The following is a 24521-nucleotide window of genomic DNA, read 5'->3' on the forward strand; positions in this document are numbered from 1 at the left end:
TTTGTGTGAGGTTATTTTATTGTTGCTCAATCGTCGTACAACAAGCGTATGAACCAGCCATTTAATAGAACCAGTAATGACCCACCGCAACGTTTAATAAACAGAAAGAAAACTCTTTCTATAAAATCCGAGGTAATACTTACTCACAACCTGGCTGTATTTATCATTTCCCTAAATCAATTAGTCTCATTCTATGAGCCTAGTGTCACCAAACAGCAAGAATTCTATTGCAGGAAAAAACAACTTTGCTTCATTGGAGCTGTTCTGCTTTAAACAGCTCGGAAAGTACAACGCTCAGCCTCATGTACTATTTTAATGAATCTCTATTTATGTGTCACAGAGAGTTTCTGCATGGGTATCATTTGGAGAAGTTAACACGGCTGTCCGTCAAGTCATTTGTTAAGCCATTACACCAGTCCCAGTGCCATCATGCCGTTCATTCGGGAGTCACATCCATTCCATCACATCAATGGGAATGTACCATGCACAATGATTCCAAGATTAGACACTGGCACAGAAAGAAAAAAACACTTTTTAGTTTGAACATTCACAAGCTGTGGTATTTTTGTAAATCTTGTGTGTAACCTGTGAAAAACGCACATGCGGATGCTTGTGAATTGTTGGTAAAGCGGCGCTGAACGCATGAATGGAGTGAATAAAAAAATGCTGACTTTGGTGCTGTGAAAGCGTGTTGTTGTAACTGTTTAAATTATGTTTAATTCATTTAACCTGGCCACTACAGTTAAAAACCCAACATGTCCTGTACTGGAGAGTGCATCAGCCTCCGGCCGCTGCTGCTGCTGCTTCTGCCACTCGTGACTTGCCGTATCCTTGCACAGAGTGCATACTGTAAATCCCCGGAGTACTCCAGAGTACGCGGCAAAAAATACTCACAGCTCTGCACTTACAATGAGACTGGAAAGCATGCACCGGTGATGAATATTAAAGCAGACACATCCCCTTTTAAAAGCAGCTCCAAAGGCTACAGCGGTTTATCCAATCCTAATTTGAGGGTGTGGGTGTTTGAGGCTGTGAATTGTTTACAAAGCAGAGAAACATTTTCTTTAAAACAAAAAAAAGTGTCAATCATTTTTGAGCAGCTATCAAAAATGCGTGGCAGTCGGTGCGGTGAACTACTGACTGTGACCCAACAAACTCTGGATTTTCTCACAGCACACTGCTGTTCATCATTTTTATAGCACATGACTTTGAAGCAAGTTAAGTGCTCTGTTTGAGCGACGCTAAGCCAATATTAAGTTAACGTGCAACAGAAAAGCATGAATAGTATCCAACTTTATCCCAATCCAATAGGATCAAGTAGAACAGTGATGCAGTTATGCAGAGAAAAATATTTTAAATGTTATAACGTATACAGACTGGAAGAATAAAAGATGTTGTATACGCCAGATCCAGGAAACTAAAGTTCTCTATTATATAAAGCTCCAAAATTGACTTCAATATGTGTACAAACAAAGGAATAGATTTCTTACGATTTGATTTAATATATTTACCAGTATTTTTAGTGAGTATTTTTTCTCGGCTGTGTGTCCATTTGGAACAAAGGCACTTGTAATTGTTATAGGGGAATCAGTATGGTGATATCATAAATTCAAAATTTGGAATAATAGTGGAAGCTTAAAAGTTTAAAAAAAAGTTTAATTTGAGTCAAAACACTTCCGCTATCTCTATGTGCTTTACATGATCAGCCTGGTTCATCCATACAATCGTTCAGGCTCATGCTGCAGCAGCAATGGCAGACATTCAAACACTATCAGAGGAAACTTAGGGTTCACTACACTTGCCTTGCTCTATGAACTGAGCCATACTCTTTGCAGGGCATAACTCAATAACTAACGATATACCGAGACAAAGTCAAAAAGAGAATTTGGATTGTCCCGTTTGAAACATTCACAACGTGAAACAGTCATTTGGAGCGACTCACTGTCAGCATTGCAACTGCTTTCCATCACACCATAGGGTGGGGCCAGGAGTCCAGCCATGCAGTGGTGGTATTTCTATACAAAGAAACAAAACACAAATCAGTTGAAGCAGTTCAAAAATATCCATTTTAAACCAAATTCACAAAGAAAACATCAACAGAGTCATGTGCGAGCGACCCATTTTCAGATATACTGTGGCACCGTGGTGCTTAAACAGCATACTTAACATGTTTTTAGTATTTAGTCTTTAGTATTTGCAGGTCAGCCATAAACAAAAACAACAGCTCAGGCTGGAAAATCATTCGTTTGGCAAGTGATTGGTCATAACCCAGAGTGAACTTTTGACCTAATGGTGCCACTTAAGGACAAGGTAATGGATCTCCAAAGTGATTACAAGTCACCCTGTGGGAGAAATAAATGTGAGCATCCAAAGTTTTATGACCGTCCCAACCTTACATGTTAACCTCGAGGGGACTCTAAAGGAAAGGTCTAAATGGTCGTCAATTGGTACTGGGTGCCTTGGTGTAAAACATGCATGTAGAGAAATTTCCCGAGCCAGCAAGTATTCCTATTTGTGGTTCTGATACGGCAGACATGATAGACGTGACTAAAACCTGCATTGTATCACTTTTCACTGCTCTAGATTGTATTTCAGTTACGAGAAAGGACAGCTTAACAGGAACAGCTTAACATACTGGGCTCAACAACTGACATGTACATCTGATACATAAAACACAGACTTTTGAGCAAAATATAAAAGCAGGTATTCTAGAATCCCCCCCCCCCCCAAAAAATAAATAAATATATATATATATATATATATATATATATATATATACTGTATATATATATAGTTAGATCTTTAGCCATATGTTCAAAGACCAAATGTTTCAATAATCAAATACAAAAATAAATTGATCAAACTGATGCTTTTGATTCTTCATTGGATAAAATAAGCAGTGCCAACAGGGATTTCACTACAATTTAACAGATAAATATGTCTCATTAAAAGATGAAAATAACTTCTGGTAAAGGACGTCCTTGGCTGTCACATGACTGTGAGTTATTCTTGGCCACATGCCTTCTTTTTCTCTACCAATAATGTCCCATCTAGTAAAAACTGCCCCCCCAAGAAAAGAAATCATCCACGCTGTCATAACTAATTTTCTGGCATGAAGACGAGAAAAAAGTCAATCAGGGTTTCGGGTGCTTGATGATATTTCGTCCTCATTAGTCCTAACATGATCATTAAGGTAGGGTTCAATGAACTGTCACAAAAAAGGGGAGAACACTATCAAAGTTGAAACTAATTTTCTTCTTAAATAAGTGGGAATCTGTTGGATTAAGAGTCACAACGATTTGTTCTGTTTATGGTGATAATCCGCCGTTTGAATTTCTCTTCTTGTTTTGCTTTTTTTCTTCTTCTTGTTTCTTCCTGTGTTGCTCTTTGTCAGATTACATGTTTCTATTTGAGACCGTATTTAATCCCTAATCACTGACGCCACAGGATAAATACAATATGACACAATAGAACTGTATTTGCCTCATACATCCCATTGCCCTGCAGCAACACGGATGTTACATAATGTGCATCAAGCTGCAGCAATGCACTCATGTAAATGTCATGATTTAATTCATGACTCTGCTGCACGAAGAGGTTGTTCCCAACATAACCACCGAGCCGTAAAGAAATGTTGCCCCGAAACAAGTTCGAGGCAACGTTTTAGCGTAGAAGAAAAAAAAAAAAAATGAAGAATCTGTTTTAGGGCTCAACATTAAACAAGTTTCACACGATATATGTTCACTCTTACTACCTTTTATGGATGTGTATGACCCTTAGTGACTTATCACTGATTTAGATTAACACAGTATCCATCTATCTTTTAAACCCACTTCACCCAGACCTGGACACAGTGTGTTACAGAGATTTTCTCAGTTTTTCATTTCAGGACAGCTACTTTTTTTCTTTAATCCTTATATTTTGACACAGAAAGACCGATTTCACCAAATGAAGCCAAGACAGATGATTCATAATGATCTCTAGTAGTTGTAGAGTTGTAATAAAGACAAGAGGAGTAAAGTAGAGACTCAAAATGTAAAGAGGGAGAAGATCTGATGATGAGAACACTTTCTTTTATAATATATAAAAAATAAAAAAAACGATGGGATTTTTTCCATCATAATTCTGTGGCATGACCACTCGAAACGTATTGCACTCAAAAAGATCAACTATGCAGTTTTTCAGTTGACATGTCAGAAATATGTTTGATTATCATGAGCATATTGAGTTTCTTGTTAAATGGTTCGTTCTAATACATGTTGTTCAGATAATATGAGTAACTGGGATTCAATCTACTTTATATGAATAGATGGAAATGTTTGACATGATTAAATTACATTAACTCAACAAATTATTTTTGTGTTTGTGGAAATGACTGAGAATTATTTTTTTCAGTGTGGATGACTAACCGCAAATCGTACCATATTTTAAACATTAATACATAATCAAAACCCAGCAGTGAGAGCATCCACTGCAACCGAATTATTACAAACTGATTCCTAAAATTGTATTATCTGAGAAAGATTTGTCAAGAAGATTGATGACTTAGGATTAATTTGAGGTAAAAGATAAACAAAAACTGATTATGTGATGCAGCAACTGTTCCAGGTCAATAAAAAGCTCATTGAGGACCACTTAGTGCCCGGCCAATTCTCTCTACCGTCCTATCTTCAGGTCAGGGGAGACTGAAAGAAAACAAGTGCTCCAGAGTCATTTGTTCCCCTGGCAGCACTGTATAGTCAGAGGTCACGTTTTAAATTCAATTCTACCCTCTGTAGTCAGTTAATCAGTTTAGCAACCCTTCAGGGGAACACAGCGTTTTCCCTCAATTAAGAAGCCGTTTTGAGACGCTTCACTGACCTCAGCCTTCAAAATGAATCATCACCAAATCTCAAGTTATGAAAACGAGTCCGCCGCGCGGAGGCTCTGCCCACACCAAAACAACAGGCCTAATTATTCAGAGTCAATCGATGCAAAAAGCAGTGAAACCCGTCAGTCAGTTCCACAAGTGTATCAATTTTGCAGACAATTAAAGGATTTGGGATTAGGGAGGCGCACTTAAACTGAGGAGCACATGAACAAATGAACTGAACTCCTCTGAGCCGGTAAAGCTGCGCTCCCCCAGGGGGACCGAATCCAGCGTGCAGGGTGGGACCGTTGTTTGAGAGGAGGATTAGGGCCATTGTCAGGTGTGCAGAAAGCACTCAGGGTTTTATCAATAATCATGCCACCATTTTACTGGAGGGCTTTTTTTTGTTTGTTTTTTTACATGAGTATGATTATATTTTCTTGCATTAAATTGATTTTAATCTTAGATTTTTCTCTCAGATAAACACAGTCATCAATCATCTGACATCTTTTTACTCAGCCGATTGGTATCAACATCTTTAGCCAGTATAATAATATTTTAAGATTTCTATTCCAGATTAAATCTTCCAACTCAAAAAAACCTTTCTCTTCCGTACTCTCTGTTTTTAAAGAAGTTTCTCATTTCATGCTGCACGGCATATTTAACACTTTTATCCCAAGTTCTTGTACTCTTAATGATGTTTTTTAACTTTTATATTCAGTTGTCCTGATATATTTGATCTTATTCTTCATCTGTTTTTATGTTCATATCCGGTGATCTTGTTGAAATAAACAAGCGATCTGAAACCAGCTTAACTGACCACCTCTTCATAAAGATTCTGCCTTATCTAACCTATAGGGAGGAAGAAATAAGTTCATCCATCCACCGTCTAGCGCTGATATCCTGTTCAGGGTCGCAGGGTGCTGGAGCGAATCCCAGCAAACTGTGGGAACAAAATGGCCCAAACTCTCCATTGATAATGGGCCCAGTTAGATTATTCAGAGTGGACTTTATAATTTAATCCCAGAAGGTAATTAGAGCATTACATGAGATCATACAGTTATAAGATAAGTTTAACCTGCACACACAACATAATGATGCATTTCTGATGTCTGATGATTAATAAGTTTGTTTACAAATAGAATAAAGTAAAAAAAAAAATGTTATAAAATCGCTTGAAATGTTCCTCAAAAACGAATGACCGCCCAGTAAAACCACCACAGCGCCTGATCTCTGCTCCTACTTAACCACAGTTTGTCAGTTTATGTCAGAGCTGAGTGGAGGGCAGATGTGCTGGGACATGCTTTATTTTTTATGATCTCCAAGTTGTTACTGCACATCAGCATTACTGACAAATGGACAATCAATAGTTGTGAAGCACAGACGTGCCCCACAGGGACTCAGGTAGATCTGCAAAAAGGTCCACAGCTGTATAAGTGATGCAGTACAGTTCATGGTTTTCTGCCTAGTTTGACAACTCCTGAGAAGAGATTAAGTAAAATATATCCAACTCGCTATGTTGTCATTTGTCTATTTCAAGCACTAGAATAAGAATCAATCTTCAAGCAGGTTTTCGAATCACGATCACACAAAGATTTCAGTTCCTACAATTAAGGTTTATTTGAACAGTTTTCAGAGTAATTGACAATGTTAATGGACATTTATGGTGAAATTTGGTAACTAAACCATAAAGTTTATGGGATTACAGAAGGTAATATATGTTCGTTGCATATATATATGCAGTCTGACTTATTTTCATTGGTTAAACCACCAAAGAGAAACTCACTCTTTATGTGACAAACTGAGTTCAGTTTCCAACCTCCAGTCGTGGCCTACGCCTTGGAAAGTAAGACGGAGCAGTGGTGAGGATCATCTAGTTTGCAATGGGGATTAAACATTTGCTCGTGTTTGCCAGTCTAAAGAAATGTACCTGACACGCAAATTTAGGTAAAGTCTTAGTGTTAGCAGTGTAAAGGCCAATGTGAATGCAGATCTTTATGGAATATTGGTGAAGAGCAAATTAAAACATCACTCGACTGACAGATACATTTAAATAGGTGTACTACAAAGCTCCATATCTTGTTGTTTAAAGATCACATACTCTTGTTGTAACTCTATACTTTTTTTTTATAGTCTTGGTTGACATTTGAAATACAACACAAGAAAATAGGCCTATAATTTTTACTGTTATAATGATTATTCAACCTGAAAGTATTCAAACTTCGAGCTGATAGCGAGAGAAACTAATGCTTTATTGTGCAATTCAGGAGCATAAAACCGAAGCGTGCTGTCATATCTAAAAAATTATACAAACCCGTGGAATAAAACCTATAAATGTTTGTTTTGGATGACATCTTTGTGGCTAAATACACCAAGATGTACACATTAATGATAGTGATTGGTCCTAATAAACACGTGACTGAGAGAGAGAGAGAGAGAGAGAGAGAGAGAGAGAGAGAGAGAGAGAGAGAGAGAGAGAGAGAGAGAGAGAGAGAGAGAGATCTGATGCTCCTGGCTGAAACACTTCCAAGGTATAGGTTTGGTCTTATCTGTGCCATAACAACACATCAGCGAACCTGTCAGCCATCTCAGTGTTTCCCAGCTCAGGCTGCTCACGCTCGAGTAGATTGTGTGCATCATGAGAATCATTGCGCATGAATGCACATCTGTATTTTTCTCAATAATGCACAGCATTTTACATAATCAGAGTGATGCAAATTGTTCTTAAAGGGTTCAGTGATCCTACTGAATGTTTACACGCACACTTTAAGTCACTGGGGCCCACAGTGTGGGGACCACCGTCCTAAGAGGCCAGCGTTACTTCTTGATAATATACTTATATGCTCACATATAAAGGCATATCTCCCCCCCAAAGAAATTTAAACAGTGAAATTTAATGCAAACATATAACATTTTCAAATCAACACACATGAATTTAAATATTTCAAGCTTTCTTTGCATTATTCTTTCTAAATATACAAAAAAATGTAATCACAAATGCTGTTTCTCAAGAGATTAAAACATTCCATAAGATCAGGAGCATGTCTTCATTTTTTTTTTACGTCCAAGCCAAAATGATCAGAAATAAAATATTTCTAAAGGCTAGAAAGTTTTCAGTTTCTATAATATGAGAGTAGAAATGGCTGCCAAAACAACTTTTCAAGATGCAGAAGGAAATTGCAACGTTTCTATGTTTGGCATTTCAGTTAAAAATGCCGTATTTTCTGGAACATCACTAAAACCAGGAAAGCAGAAATGATTTCAGTTCCTGCCATTTTTTTGTATTTTCTTTAGATTGGTCATAAACAATGCAGCTGATTGTAGAAGATTGTTTGGTAAATATTACCTCAAGATGCTACCAGCATCCCATGTAACCTGCTATTGAAGTTACTGACTAGAAGATCCACCGCACCTTCTTCATCCAGGCAGGAGCAAACGGTCCAAACACCTGCTTCCAAATCGAGCTTTCCCGAAGTGCCGCGCTCGTCACAGATCACATTGTCCTGCACGATCCGGCCGGACCTTCATGTCATAGTCAGAGCAGAGTGAGCAGGGAGCTCAGCAGACGACCAGTCCACCGCTCACTTCTTCTGAGCAGCAGTGGCTCTGTGGTTACTCAACTCCAGGCACTGAACACACAGCAGAGCATGCTCACCCCCCACCCCCCCTCTCTCCCTTCCTCTCTCTCTCTCTCTCTCTCTCTCTCTCTCTCTCTCTCTCTCTCTCTCTCTCTCTCTCTCTCTCTCTCTCTCTCTCTCTCTCTCTCTCCCACTCCATCCCTCTGCCTCACTCATCCATACGCACAATACAGAGAAGCGCTTCATTTTCAGCATGAGCACCTTCACAAAGCAAGTGTGAAAGCTGAGGGAGGTTAGTCACACAGGGTGTGAAGACCAGCGAGAACGACTATAAAAATGTTCCCCGCTGTTTCCATTCAGTCGAAACGATTCAGAGAGACCTTTTTGTAAATGAGGATATGCATTGCAAATTCATGTTTTACAGAAGGAAAATTAGAATCGCAGTATTATTCAGGTTTTGTGATGTGTGACTACAATCAGCTGGAGATGTTCGGCCTTTAAGCAAATCTCTTTAAAGACGGATCAATTGAACATTACAGACAAGGAAAAGGTCAGTATTGAAGAAACATTCTGGAGTCTACCCGGTATTTGTGTGGTCTGCCCAGGAGGCGGCACATATATGGAACTTTATTACGCTCCTGAAGAAATAGTAAGAATTACTGAGCAATAACACAATGAACAGGCTGTTGCAGAAACCTGAGTTGTACTGAACATAAAATGCAGTAGAGAAAAGATACAGTCTCAGTTTAGTGCATGACTCAAAGGAAGAAAGATTGATCTAATCTTTTAGTTCAATAGACAGTCTGATAAACTGCAGATTAAACCCATAACAGACCCAAGCACAGTGTTATTGTGCTACAGCTGAACATCTCATCACCTTTTGAATGTGTGATTTAACAATTTGGTCGTTTTCATGGAAGTTACAGAACTTTACTGCATAGTTTTCATTAAAGACGTATTCATCTCATCATTCATGTGTCATGATGGCTTTATCCAGGTTACGGTAACAGACGCTATAGTGTATAGCTGTGATTTGGTGCTTTATGATTCAGAAACATAAGCTGGAAATTATGTTGTGTTTGTAAATCACCTGTAATATTCAGTATTATTAAATTAAAGCTTACTGAGGATTTGTGGAGTCTACATTATTATTGAGCTTTTTTTTTTTTTTTTTAAATAACAACAAAAAACATTCTTTGCACTTATTTCTTCTTTTTTTTCCATACAGTCCAAACCTCCACAGAAATGGGTGCTAACAGTGTGGGGGGGGGGATTTTTCAAAGGATCATGTGCAGAAACACTTGTTCATATGTTTATTTTTAGTAGGTTGGACTACTACAATGATGTCGTCACCGCTCTGAACAAAAATCAATCAGGCAGCTGCAGCTTATCCAGAGCCTCACTGCCAGAGTTCTCACTGGCACCAAGGAAGCGCCGCACATCACACAAGTGCCGAAATCATAGCACAGATGTCTCTCCTGTCAGATGATCAATGATTTCACTGTAAACACAGCGCTGATTTACTTGAATATCATGATACACCCCAACCCTTCAGGTCCTCTGGGGCACATTTACCGAGAAGTGGGTGAGGTTTTACTTTCTATGAATACAATGTCATAAACATCTAAAGTCTGATTGAATTGGTTTAAAAAGATGTTTCCTGAATCTTTACAATACACAGTTCCGATTAAAGCCATTTATGACGGTGGGTTTTCATTCATTATAGCTTTTTTAAATGATTTTTCAGTATCTTTACATTTTTGTTTTACATTGTTTTTATTGTTGTGTAAATGTATGTATGTGTGAAGTGTATTTGTTCAATATGGAACTGCTGTATACTATTGCATACAACAACTACCAAGACTACATCAACAAGCACAATGTGCATATCGAAAAATACTTACTGAATTGTAATAAATGGTGTTTCAAGGCGTTGCGTCTTCATGCTCTATAGAGTCACTAGGTCAGCAGGTGTAAATTAGGCGACAAGAGAATGACCACTGCTATGTAGAAGAACAAATAATGCAGTGTTTTAAAAGTTTACATTATTTTCTGATATCAGTTTTTTCTGGATTGTGTATTGTTTTTTGTTTGTGTTTTTTTTTATCTTGCAGTGTTTTCTGGATTTTGCCGTTTTATATTTTGTGGTATTTTCTGGATATCATAGTGTTTTCTGGATTCGGTAGTGTTTTGTGATTTTGTAGTATTTCTCTCAATTATGCAGTAATTTCTGGATTTTGCATATTTTCCCATATTTTGGTGTTTTCCCATGATTTACCTTTTTTTTTCTGGATTCTGTAGTATTTTCTAGATTTTGCTGTGTTTTCTAGGTTTTGCAGTGTATTTTTGGAGGGGTGGGGGTTGCAGTGTTTTTTTGTATATTTTAGCAGGGTGGGTTTGTTTGTAGTGTTTGTTTTTTGTTTTTTTTATTTGTAGTTTCTTTAAATTTTACAGGGATTTCGGGAAAAGCCAGTGTGGGAAATCCAGTATCAATGTAGAATCACGTCTTGCAACAGTTGCCCAGTCATCTTGAATTTGATGTAATGAGAGCTGGTACTGAACAGGCCCCAGCATGAGAGTACACTAAATCTTATTTTGACCGTCTTTATGAGCTTTAGTGGCTTCTCAAAGTGAAGAGAGAAAATGATGTAATCTTCTTGTTCCTGCTTATGTCACTTACAAAATTCAGACGGGATGATGAAAATTATTTTATTGTGTAGTTGTATGTCTTTTTCTGGTGTCTTTATCTGATTATTTGTTTTGGCTCTTTTTAGCTGTTCACACCACTCTAGCCCTCAGTGTTGGCGTGCGAGACAGAGCAAAATTTAAACGACTCCTGTGAGAGATTTCAAGTATCAGGCCAAAACATTTGTATTTGCATCAGCAGTGTTGTATTTGTTTTTAAAGACATAATGCAATATATGTAAATACCTGGGATATTAACTCTATATATGTCAAAATTAGAGTGAGGATCAATACAAAATTTGTTTCAAAATGTTTTTTCTAAAGGACAAAAGTTAAAGTTAGTCAACACATCATGAGCTTATCACCCCAAGAAACTGATCCTGCACAGAGCTACATTCCTGTGTGAAGATTAAAATAACCAAACAGAGGTCCTCCTGTACTTTGTGGGTTAAGGAATCTATTGCGGATTCTTGATGATGTAACAGCTCTTTGAGCAGTAGCAATGGAATAATACATTTTTGATTCAATCGTCCTGCTCTTTGCTCACACATATCTGAATGTGCACTCTGGCCGCAGATGTGTCACGGTACTTGAATGCTGAACCACCGGAGGATGCACGTGGCCTTGATTTTCCAGTATCCCCCCCCCACCCTCCCACTCCCCCACCTACTCCTTCACCCAATCCTCAGACACCAGAGGGCATGTTACATCCCTGCCACTGCCCGTTTTCTTCACTTGCTGCCCATCAGGCTGCTTCTGTGGATGATAGCTGCACACCAATCTCCCTCCCACGCTCTCAGCTCAAAGCCCAGCGGATATACTGCAAAGATCCAAACACACATGCGACCATACATCCAGTCGGGAGCATTTGTAGTTCCATTTCACACAAAGCGTGCACAGCACGTCTTCATTTGTCGCATCAAATAGGGAACAGCCAATTTTCCTGCTGAAACCACAGACAGGATGACCAGCCTGCGACAGAGCCACCTTACAGAACTAAAAACACAAATTACAATTGTGTTGTTTCAGTCATAGTGGCCATCGGAAGCAGGAAACAAAGTAAAGAGTGAGGTGACTATCAGGTCATCTACGCCCTGGTCAGACGCTCCATGTATGCTGAGCTTGGCTCATGTCTGCTCTGCTAAACAAACAGGCACACGGCTGCCCGTTAGCAGTGGCGCAATCCTTCTGTCACGTGCCAAGCGGCATGAAAGCCGTTATCGTGGTGATTGCAGCAGTCAGCAGAGTAAAAAATATAGAGAGGGAAAGTGCATGCATGAGTGACCCCATGAACCACGCACACATGTGGTGACTTCAGCGTATGCAGGGAACATACAAAACAGTGGAGTGCAAGAATTATTAAAACAAATGGTACAAGAAGTGGATGTAAATGTAAAGCACTTCTGGACGATTTGCACGATCTACCGATTGAGCAACGGAAATAATGAATTTGTTATTTGCTCAATGATCTGTCGATCTTGCTGCCTGAGACTAAACCCTAATCTTAACCCTAACTCTAAATCCGAACCCTCAATTTAACTATTTATAGGGTGCAACTGTCATCACTGTTACACTTTGATTAATGCACTAATACTTCCTAAAAAGTGCCTCAAAAGTTAAGAAGACATTATCCTGCTAGGAAAAAAAGTAATGTATTTAACTAATTGTGACTTATTTTCCATCTCATCAGCGAAGCAGAGTTGAAGAAAAACTGACATTTCACATTTCCAATGTTTATGTTGCAATAAAAATGTATATTAACTTGATTCAATTATACATCGAGCAGCTAAGCTTCACCTGCTGAAGGAGCCTGTAGGACACAAAGGAAGATGCACAAAGTGACACAAGCACAGCCTGAAGTCTGATGCCAACAGTAACAAGATCCCACATAAGCAAGTTTCCTGCATTGCGGTGAAATTAGAGGGGGTGGGCGGGGGTAAATAGGCACTCTTGCCTGGAGGAATATTTTGGCGAATGAGGTGAACAAACAACAAACTGTAAAATACTGGGAGCTCAGTTAAACGATTATCTGTCAACAGGGTGGATATGTGAAGTTTGGCTGTACAGCCTTCCAGGTACAGAACAGCCAAATCAGCACATCTAACAGTAGAGGATCCGTGTATTGATAACACTGCTGTAAACCACTGCTCTGTAGTAGCAGTGGAAACCACAGGTGAGTGGGAATATCTGATTGAGCAAATATCTATTGTGTAGAATTACTGTAGATGTAAGAGTGAATAAGCTGATGTATGACCAAACATTACATGCAGTAAATATTGAAGAACATATTCAAAAAGTGCTTACGATATACTTATGTATTGTTCTGACAAAAAATGTGATTATGTACTTCTCTCAAATTGAAAAGAATCAATCATGATCTTCAAACCGACGTTGGTACATTGATGACTTCACTTTTCATTATTCCTGTTCTTTGGATCCTGCTTGGCTTCCTGACAGTTGTGTCTATCCATCTATCTTCTATACTTATCTTTTCATGTTCAGGGTCAAGGGCTAATCCCAGGTATGGTATATCCCAGGTTAAACACAAAAATAGACCACATTCACACCGTGCAAACACCCCCAAAAAGAAAGACCTGGATATGAACCCACAACCTCCTGCACCATTGTAAATCAAAAAGAATTGGGTTTTTTAAATGAACATGAGCGCTTACAGCTTTCAAACTGATCCACAGCTTTGAAACTATTGCAAACTTCTTCCAGTGTGGGAATAAAAATCCAAATATGCCAAATGTTTTCAAAGAAACTTTGAAATACTTCTTAAACATTTGTGCTCCAAACGACATCCTACCGGTCACTTCGCTTCGCTTTATGACCAAGCACACAAGTCCAGAGGGGATCTAAGGACAAGATACGGTAATCTGGGCGCCAGAGACAGAAGCTGTAAAATCAAATTTGAGACCAGCCTTACTGAAGAAGCTTTCCTCAGGGCAAAGGTGTAAGTTGTACTTCCATGAGATGCTCAGTAAACACACACAGAGCAAAGTATTCAGTCCAAAGCTGCTGGCTGGCGCACTGACACAGACACACGGCCCATAATTTAACCCGCCGATGCCCTATGGTCCAAAAGGAAATGGGCTGTCTCTCTGAGGAAACCATCCCACAACAGAGACGAGCTGCGAGCAGACAGGAGCGTCTTCCCGGCGTGACGTCTGCCAGCCAACAGGAGCCGGAGGTACCGAGAGGACCGCTATGTTGTGACGGATGTGGACCAACCTAGTTTCCAGCACACACATAAACAACACCGCTTCTCTTTAGTGTCCGATCAAGTTTTCACGCCAAAGTCATTTTGTACAAAAACTGGTGTTTGTACTAACAGTCCATCCGTCTGTCCGTCTGTCCATCAAATTGTTCTTTGATTCATGACTCATAAGCTGACCAATTAGGAATGAAACAAACAAACAAACAAAAGGTTTGAAATATATCAGCTCATGCGCACTAAATATAAAATAATGTTCAATATAGAGAAAGTGGAAAAAATATATATTTTCAATGTACCTAAATCTTTGAGAGGCAGTAATAATTACAACTTTATTTGTGTTGAAATTTTGAGAGTATGTTGCTCTTAAACAACTCCAGTATTATAATAGTATATAAATTCATAAAATAATATGATGATTTATTGTAACTCCACGAAAAGTATATCAATAACAAGGCATTAGTAAATGCAGGCTGCCAGACAGCCTGCTTGTTCTCAGAACTGCACTTCCATCTAGTGGTCAGAAGGTATAAGCCTCTTAAACCGGAATAAAACTAATCTCAGAAGATGCGCTTACTAAACACAAACCTGAGAGCAGAAGGTTACAGTGTAATCACTTAGCTGCTCCCGTCCTTCCCACAAGGGTCTAACTATCAATTCATTACGGCACAAGGCTCTGACTGTACTCCACCTACGCGTTGGCTTTCGCTCAGCTCAATTAGTCACCGTCTTCACATTTGATATTTTGGCTGCAACAGGAACAGACAAGCACAGGTGGCGTTTCCCTGGATTTAAGCTTCCCCCACAGTTGATAAGAAATTCAAGATATATGTAAAGCAAATTATGCAGCTTTGAAATGACCCTCTTGGCTTGAGACCCGCTCTGAATCTGCAACGGATTACGATATTAAGAGAGAAACAGTCACATATTTGCTTTAACCATGTACATATTATTGTGGCGAAAACCACTAATTATTAATTTTCTGTTTATTATTAAAATCAGTGGGGGAAAGTAGCAGAAAAGTAGCAGGGTGGAGCCAGTCTATTTCTAACAGTAATGTGTCTTTTGAATGTACTTTGAAGGCATCTTGTAAAAGTGATGGCTCTCTTTATCCTAACATTAATGCATACTCAACGATAAAACAGAGATGCTCTGGCATGTTTAAATTGGTTATAATTGGTTAAATTGGTTATAATAACTGGTTGTATTTATGGGGGCGGTAAATAAACGTTTTTTATGAAAGGTTGACAGACTTGATGTATAGGTTCTTAGATGAGGTTCTAATAATAGAAATTTACATTGAAGACAAAATTGGCTTCTTGGCTGTGAGTACCTTTGACAAACAAAAATGCTTTAACATTTAACTTTTTTAATAACACATTACTGAGAGACAGTATAAATGTTGGCTGCTATTGGTCAGATTTTCAGGGGTCTTTTTTATATGTTAGTAGTTAATTTGATGTCACTTAATACAACTTGCAAAGAGAAGTAGCAAGAAAAAAAAACTGGAAAATGTCTTCAAATCAGTTCTCGAAACAAACTTGCACAGTATTTTAGTAAACTTGCATTGAGGTTATATTCTGAAATCTTGGAGAAATAAGCACAGATCTTCCATTGATGTAATCTGGTAATCACAGACAGACTATATTATGGTAAGATCCGGGCCTTGTGGGTTCCACACTAACACTTCCTGCACCATTTTGTTCTTCTATATATTGAATGTAGTTGTAGATAAATATTCACTGTGTGTTTTGGGGTTGTTTTCTTCTTTTGCAAAATATATCTGGAGCAAATCAAAACCTCCCTGCTGGTATTACACAATGTGTATGAAATATTCTATCACACCAGCATTTTACAGAATGCTATTGTGCATAATACAGTAAAATAAAGTTCAGACCATAGGGATCCGTTACAGGGTATATAATCTGTGAGATGTGTCACAGGATCTCTGCAGGCTGCTGGACTGGATCAAACAGAAGTGCCTACCTCCCACAGAGACCTGAAAGCCCGCTGTTCAATGCGTAGGAGTTCACTGAATTCTCGTGTGACAATGGTAGCGTGTCGTGGGGTGTTGTCCAGGATCGACTCCCCAAAGGCTCTGCCAGTCCCCAGTGTGCATATAGTGACAGCATCCTGGAAGACATGATGTTCAACATGGATCATCAAGCACAAATTCAAAAACACAGGGGGGCTAAATGCTAATAGAAAGAAGGTTTTTGTCCACAGAGCTCAAGGAGCAATGCGCTGACTGATCAGACCACTCTGAAAGGTTAGAGGCAATCTTCTGAGCACTTGTGGTAAATAGATGGACACTCTCCAATCTGCAATGAAATTACTTTAATCAGCATCCAGACAAACGTATGAAGCTCCAGCATTAACAAATATCTCATAATATTCCCCAGTACCAGTGAAAAGATAAATCCTTCTGCCTGCACCACACAAAGGCTTGAGGTTAGATGTGGACTTTTATCATGTGTGTCAAGTTCAACCAGCGATTTCAGATGAAATAATCAAAGTCTACAAAAACAGAGAACGTATCAGGTTTTGGAGCTGAATTACCAAATCATATCCTTTTAGTGTCGTTCAAAGTGATCATGCCAGTTGTGCTCTGGTAAATTCAAATAATTTTCCAGCCATCCCTCCATCTTCTTGTTAGTTTATGAATTCAGGCTCACAGGTTGTTGCTGGAGCTAATCTCAGCTGATAGACAGCTATGGAGGAAGGCAGGGGAGACCCAGACCTGGCCACCAGTCCATCACAGAGAAAACACAGAGAGAAGGTCACACTCACACCAAAAGGCAATTTAGAGTTACTGATTAATCTTAAACATGTTTTTCGACTGTGAAAGAAAACCCACATATGATCAGGGAGAGCATGCAGACTACCAAAAGAGAGCCCCCAAAGCCATCATTAAAACACTGCATGGCCCATTGTCATGACTCAAACTTTTTTTTTTCTTTAATGAAAAGGCTTGACATATCACATAGAATAGAATAGAATAGAATAGAATAGAATAGAATAGAATAGAATAGAATAGAATAGAATAGAACAGTTTATTGTCATTGTACAGAAGTACAACAAAATTAAAACATTGACTCAGATTCACACTTACCAGCAATATAAAGTCAGCATACAGCCTGAAATGCATCTTTATTGGACACACAGGACAAGACCAAGCAAATTCACCAAGAACGGATCCTACAAAAAACAATTTCTGAAATAATGTCAACACGACCTACCTGACCACTTGATGTTTCAGACACTCTGACATCCAGTGAACCAGAGAGCACAGCATACCAGCTGGTGCCAATGTCTCCTTGGCGATATACTGCGAAGAAAAGAAGAAAATAGTTTCTGCACAAAAAAAAAAGAGAGAGAGCTTAACAAAATAACAATAATTTTACTGTTTTTTGTTTGTTTTGTTTTCTGCAGACATGCTGCAGAGCAGGAGCTTACAGGTGATCCCTTTCTCCAGGCACTCATAGAAACCACACAGACAAATCTGATGCAGCAAACTGGGATGGAATCTCTTGAAGGCCTTCACGTTTTTCAGACGTGCCAGGATTATGTCAACATCTTCCTCTGAGCGCTCTGCTGGTCTGGAGAAACGACAGGACAGCACAATGTACAGTTCACTAAACATGCATATGTCTGGTACCTGATCAGGTTGCAGTGTAATGCAAGTAATAGTGTCTAAAAGATGTGATTTATGATTTCATGCTGTGCTCTTTATGTCACGTTAACTTATAAAGGATCCATAACATCCTGAGCAGAGGGACAGACTGGAGATGAAACTGTATGAATTTGAAAAAAAACATTTACAATAGCTTTCAATTGTGAAGGAAAATCATTTTTATCAGCAACATTATAATTGAATTCAGGTGGACTTAACGCTCTGGCGACAGAGTTCAACTTACCCATGAACAAAGGGAGTATGCACATTTCCATTACCAGTAATCTTGTTTCTGTCAAACATGAGTGATGATTTCTGGACATAATGTTCAGCTTCGTTGTCACAACCTACCTGTTTGTTGTTTTTCCATGTTTTGTGTTTTCATAGTTCATGATTTTGCAGTACGCTTCGTTTCTACATTTTTCCTAAGTGTTCTCTGTTCCCAATGCTCTGATGTTGGGGTTTCGTGTCTTTTCATTAACTTTGAACATTAATGTCTTGTTGATGTGTCTGTGATCGTCACTTCCCTTTGACTCAACGCTTTTCATTCTGTACCCGTCTTCCTTTCGCTCCTTTCCTTACCTTATATATGTGATCTTATGCGCCTCCCTCAAGTGGATTTGGCCCAAATGTGTCTGTTTCATTCACCTTTGGTGTGAATACAAGTCTGAGTCTGCTTTTGTCAGTCAGTCTGTCTGTCTTAGCCCCCGTCTGTGAACCTGTCTCTTCATATTAAGTTCAACTGTTTTCCTGTTGTCACCTGGATCTATCTTGGCCTGGTTTATTTATCATCTTAAGAAGATATCTTTTCAGTCCTGATCCTCATCTAAAATTAAATCCCAATTGAAAGCCCTCATCTTACTATCGTTCGTCAAATTGCTAATTTATTTTGTGAAGCATTTTCCTAAACACCTCTCAATTCACCATTTTGGTTTAAAAAAGTTTTAAAAATGTTCAAAAAATCCACACAACTTTTTCTTTCTAGAAAACAGAGGAAATGAAGAATGAGCCTTCAGCTTGACAGTCTCGTCTTCATCAATGGTTGCTGTACTGGGATAAGACCACGTAATTATAGGTAAAAAATATGGTCAATTGTCTCACAGAAATATCATGTGACCATAAGACTATATTTGCCTATTCATCACATGCCAGTTGCCAACTCCAACAATAGTAATTATATCTGGTAAATGCCATGGAAACTGTGGTGAGTTTGTGGAAATGTTGAGCAAGTTTCGTAAAATATGCACGTGAACTACAGGAATGTTTTGAACTAGATTTGGCCGGGAGTTTGTGCAACCTTTAAACATTCATGCACCATATGGAAAGTAGCAATTCAGTGTGATTCTGAGAGGAAAACTGTTGCTAATTTGCATATTTTCTCAGATTTCGGGTTTTTCGAACTCGTCACAGGTTTTTGCCTGCCAGTGAGAAAAGGGTTTTTCTAGTCTCTGATAATCATTCCTGTCAAAATGGATTGGATGGCACAGATGATGAAAGACATCAGTTTCAGTACTACAAAGAGACTTGCAGAAAAAAGCATGTTCATTTTTACCTATATTTTAATGGCTGATACAGTTCTGGCTTCTGCTCACAAACAATTAAATATTTATTATAAATACTTTTATCAGCGCAAGAGACATGATAAATCTGCACAACTAATTCATTTCATCACTGCCTTTGGAATTAAAATAAAAAAATATGCATGTGATCTAATCTGTAATAGAAAATACACACTGTTATCACTATGTTTTTTAATAATTGGATAAATGAAATCAGAGCTTCCGATGTAAAATGTAGGATGTTGTACAGTGGTTTATATCACCTATGAATTGTCTATTGTTTATCTATTGAAGTAAATCCAAACAGCACGTGTCTTTGCTCTCTGTGATATGCTGTATGTGGTGTGTTGTACATTTTTGTTGTGGCACAAAAACCTTTTTTTATCGAGCAGCAACTTGAGAGAAAAGAACTCTTCATCATGAATCTCTTGGCAACAAAGCAACTCTCAGCAGCCACATTATGCCATCGTGTGCGCTCCCTGATACGACTGTACAATCACACCTGCAGCCCTAAACGTGTGACGCTCTCGCTGTTCTCTCATAACACTTCTAGCATGCACTAGTTTAGCTTAGAGTACTTCATAACATACTTCAAAGGGAAGACACAGAGAGAGAGAGATGTGTGGGAGCCTGACTTTCAAAGCTATATTTGAAAACCAACCAAGTCACAAAAAAAGAAAAGAAAATATTTTTTTAAATAGTGCTGATCTGAAGTCAAAGTGTGGACAGAATGTTTTCACCACGGCAGCTTGTTACAATCTGTACCATAGAAACACTGATGAACCCAATGACAACTGAATCTGCTTTTCAGTGTCGTTACGGCATGAAGTATGAATGTTTAACCAGTGTCATACATTTCTGGAAGCTTTACTCGAATGACAATTTAGCTATTTAACTAATCTGTTGTTGTTGTTGTTCCTGTTTTGAAACACCCAGAAAAATCCATGTTAACCGCCCATTGCAGGTGGTTGTAAAACATGGATATAGGAAAAGGTGAGTCATGCAGAACGGTCTGATTTGAGGGACACAGGTGGCTCCTGCGACCAACCAGAGGATAGTACTGTGTAAACACATCTGGCACACTGCGTCACTTTGCTGTTTATAGCTGCTGCACTTTGGACCATGTCTTTGTGATGCAGCTATCCTTCTTCCCTCCTCATCCGGTCTGTCTCAGTGGCCTGTCTACACCTGGGCTAACACGTGCACAATTTCTATGCTTTTATACTGAAATGTCATTTTAGTCTTATATTACGGTACATTAAAATGGTTAGTTACTTTTGACTGACAGGCTGGTGATGTCACACGCATTATCATTAAAATGGAATGGACCACAGTAGGTCTGTGTACATTTAAGAGTTGTTTTTTTTTTCTTTTTAATTTTAGACCAAACTCTGCTCCACATCACAGTAAAACATTTGGACTCATCAACAGCTCAAGTTACTGAATACTGACAAAGCTGCAGCAGGAGACTACAAAGGAAACATGCTATATGCTTCATGTTTAAATTCATTTAATCTTGCATTAATGAGAGCTGTCCATGGGTCGTATTAAATGAATCTCAATGATCACCTCGATTTAGTATTATACAAAGTGTTGGAGCACTCTAAGAAGCAGAAATCATAACATTTGAGTGTTTGCAAAGAATATATACCACTGAGCACCTGGGATAGGGGGCAACACTTTAACGGGGGCACAGGTTCCTCTGACTTGCTGCCCTGTGACCACCTTATAGTAAATGACAAATCGTTTTTGTTGAATAGCTTAGTTTACTAGCTGCACAAAGAACCGGATGTTGATTAGAGCAATATAATAAAGGCTGATCTCTGACCTGATTATATACTGTGCTCCAAAAGCAGTGTGAAGTAGGGGTGCCGAGGTTACTGCAGCAACCCTGTCTAATAGTGGACGGGGGCTCAATAAAGCAGGAATAAAAACCTTTGTCTCCACTACCACAAACCCAAAATGTAATAACTACGCAAAAATGTTTGTTTGATATTTGAGTTGGGTCATATTTTGAATTCAGTTTAGTCTAAAACGAATGTGGGTGATACTCGTTGCACCCCCAAATCAAATGTGGCCCCATGGATAAGAATGAACTTAACCGGTAAATAAAATAATTACAAAGTTCTGTTTGTTTGTTTTTTTTGTCATCTAAAAATTAATAATAGATGTGAGTAGAAGCTTTATTTGACACTTCATCTAATCAAGTTTAACTCTTGGTACCCCTGAAACCAATGAAAAGTCTATAGATCCGCCCCTGCTCTCCTAAAAATACAGAAGACGAGATGGAAGAAAGAGTAAACAGAATCTTTTGTTACTCCAACAGCTTTTCACAGGCCACTGGGGTTTGCCTTTAGACACAGGTGAGTGGGGGGAAAGTCCTCAGACAGCTGCAGGTCAAAGGTTTCTTCACCAGTGCGTCCAAATGTGCCCTAATAATAATAGAAACTGTGGCGCATCAAGTCCAACATCAGCGCGCGTTAAAAGTAACCTTTGTTTAAATGCAGCAGCTGAATCACTCAGCGCATGCAGGTATCCATATCGAGGTATTGCAGGAACTCGTTGCTCAGACAGTGGTTTAAAAACGAGTTAGTGCTCGGCTCGCAGATTTATTTAATTATTTTTTTACCTCTTGTCCAGGCAAATAATCCACTCGGCAGATTCCGACGAATGTGAAGAAGTGTGCGCTGCTACCATCTTGCGATCCTGCTGCTGATGCTGATGCGGAGGAGGAAGAGGAGGAGGAGGAGGAGGTGTAGGTGGAGGTGGTGGAGGAGGAGGAGGAGGAGGAGGAGGAGGAGGAGGGTTGGACCAACAGTAGCTCCTCGTGTGCGGACGGAGCTCCTGTGAATGAAGGGGTGAACGTGTGATGGAGACTTCAGCTTCGAGGGAAAAACGTGACTCGCTTTGTAAAGCTGAGAAAGGCAACAGTTTTCAGCAGAGATGCGTGAAATGTGTGGCGGGGCTCACATCTTCTCAGTCTTTCGAGTTTATCGAGGTCCTTTTGAGCATTGGCAGCTTTTTCACACGTCTAGAGATTGTCACAGCCACTCATAAATTCTTCCTGTTGTGTAGAAAATGATCTTCTGTCAATATTCAAACAGTGTGAGAATCCTTGTTAAAACTCTTCTTCTTTCAGCTGCTCTCTTACAGGGTCACCAAAGTTGATCATCTGCCTTCATCTCACCCAATTATCTCCATGTGCTTTATCACCTCATACATGAATCTTCTCTGAAGCCTTCTTCCTCATTCTCCATCAGCCTTTGTCTAATATATCCAGTGTGTTCAAACCTCAGTCTGGCTTCCCATGGATTTATGGCTAAAGCGCTCAACCTTTGCTGTCTCTCTGATCTGTTCATTCTTAATTCAGTGCCTCCAGGTCACTCCCAATCTCAGCATCCACATCTCTGCCACCTTCAAATTTCATTCACTCTACATATGCACCAACAAGTGTAAACTAAATATGACTAAAGTTGCTCCAGGATAAATCAGCCAACCCACGCTGTTAGAGAGGTTATTTTAGGGGAGTGCGTGTCCTGTTGTAACAGTGGTTCGATGTTCATGGTTTGATTCTTGTGGATGACGGGGCACAGCATGGAGTTTGCATGTTCTCCCTTTCTCAGTTTTCCTTTTGTACTCTAACTTCTTTCCCCCTATCTAAAAACATGAGTATTATTGGTGACTCAAACTCTCACATTTAGATTTAACTATGTTTTGGGTGTGGAACTGTTTAGCTCTGCAATAGACTTGAGCAAGGCATCTATTTAAGACTGTGTTGGATAGGCATCGATCGACACGTAAAACGATGGATGGCTGGATAAATGAATTACATTGCATTGGTTTGAGCTATTTTTGGCTGAATTAACCATTAAATTAGTGCTTTTTCTTATGACTCATTTATTGCCAAGAAGAATTCACATATTGTAGCAGTTCACACTAATGTGTCGCTGTGCTTCTATAACCACCTGAAACCTTGTCAAGACACTTATTATTTCTATACAAATAATTCATATTTGTTTACATTTTTAAGAACATTGTGTCTAAAAGTGCATGTATGCTAAGAGATGCTTTTCAAGCTTTTTATTTTTTCTAGATTGAATTTCAGAATGTTTTCCTAAACGGATTTAAAGCTATGGATGGCTATGTATTAGGTAACGTGAGTAACACTGACGTGAAATAACAAAGGGAAGACGCCGAGTTAAAAGGGGGGGGGACAAGGTGATGCATGGTTATTGAATGTGGCCATGAGGCAAGTGGCAGCGGCTGCAGGGCGATTTGACTTCAATAAAGTGATCAGTCAGCACAGTGTGACCTTGCTTCTGCAGGTCGTAAGCATCCTGTTGCAAAATGTGACACAGTTAGTATGGTAGTGACTTCAATCATACAGCAGCAAAGGCAGGGTGTGAGCCTGTGAGCACATATGGCTTTAAGATAAATGCATCTTCAACTGACTGCAATAGTAATGCCGCTTGTCTTCAGTTAGTGTGAACATTTCCATGATGGTCCTGGAAAAATGATGCTTTGTCATAAGAGGCCACCTTATAAAAGGGTCATTGGTCTCGCTCAGTTTCCTTGGCAACAAAACTGCCAGAGAGAGAGAGAGAAGTACGAAGGCTGGGTGCTGCAGTGACGCCGTCTGTGCTGACGGCATTGTGAAGAAAACTGTCTGTGTTCCTCCTACAACATTGTTTTAGACCATTTTATTGATGACTGACACCTTAATCAGTATACACGAGCTTGCTCCGATTTTCCACATTTATGACTTAAAACAAATAACTTCACTCACTGTCAATCTTTTGATATCACTGACATGTTGATGAAAACACCTCAATCAACAAATCCCCCCCAAAAATACACGTTTTATTTTAAATGTTTTATTCTTATTTTCTTTATTCTTAATGACATATGCTCTTCATATTTTCATTGGCCCTATCCACTCACAGAAAGATGAGGAGCAGAA

General features: G+C 39.1%; 1 protein-coding gene across 2 annotated transcripts in view; it reads right to left on the reverse strand.

Moving 5' to 3' along the window:
* rapgef4a (Rap guanine nucleotide exchange factor 4a) overlaps positions 1-22258 on the reverse strand; it is a gene marked incomplete at its 5' end in the record, with an annotated part of 37994 nt that extends 15736 nt beyond the window's left edge. For both annotated transcript variants that reach the window (XM_080477995.1, XM_080477994.1), the window contains 5 exons: positions 1943-2015; positions 16316-16462; positions 17569-17657; positions 17786-17928; positions 22191-22258. In XM_080477995.1, coding sequence (XP_080334121.1) covers positions 1943-2015; positions 16316-16462; positions 17569-17657; positions 17786-17928; positions 22191-22258 — 520 coding nt within the window. The remainder of the gene's footprint in view (positions 1-1942; positions 2016-16315; positions 16463-17568; positions 17658-17785; positions 17929-22190) is intronic.
* Positions 22259-24521: the final 2263 nt, after the last annotated feature.

This window comes from Lipophrys pholis, assembly GCF_963383615.2.
Source record: "Lipophrys pholis genome assembly, chromosome: 13".
NCBI classification, from domain to species: Eukaryota; Metazoa; Chordata; class Actinopteri; order Blenniiformes; family Blenniidae; genus Lipophrys; species Lipophrys pholis.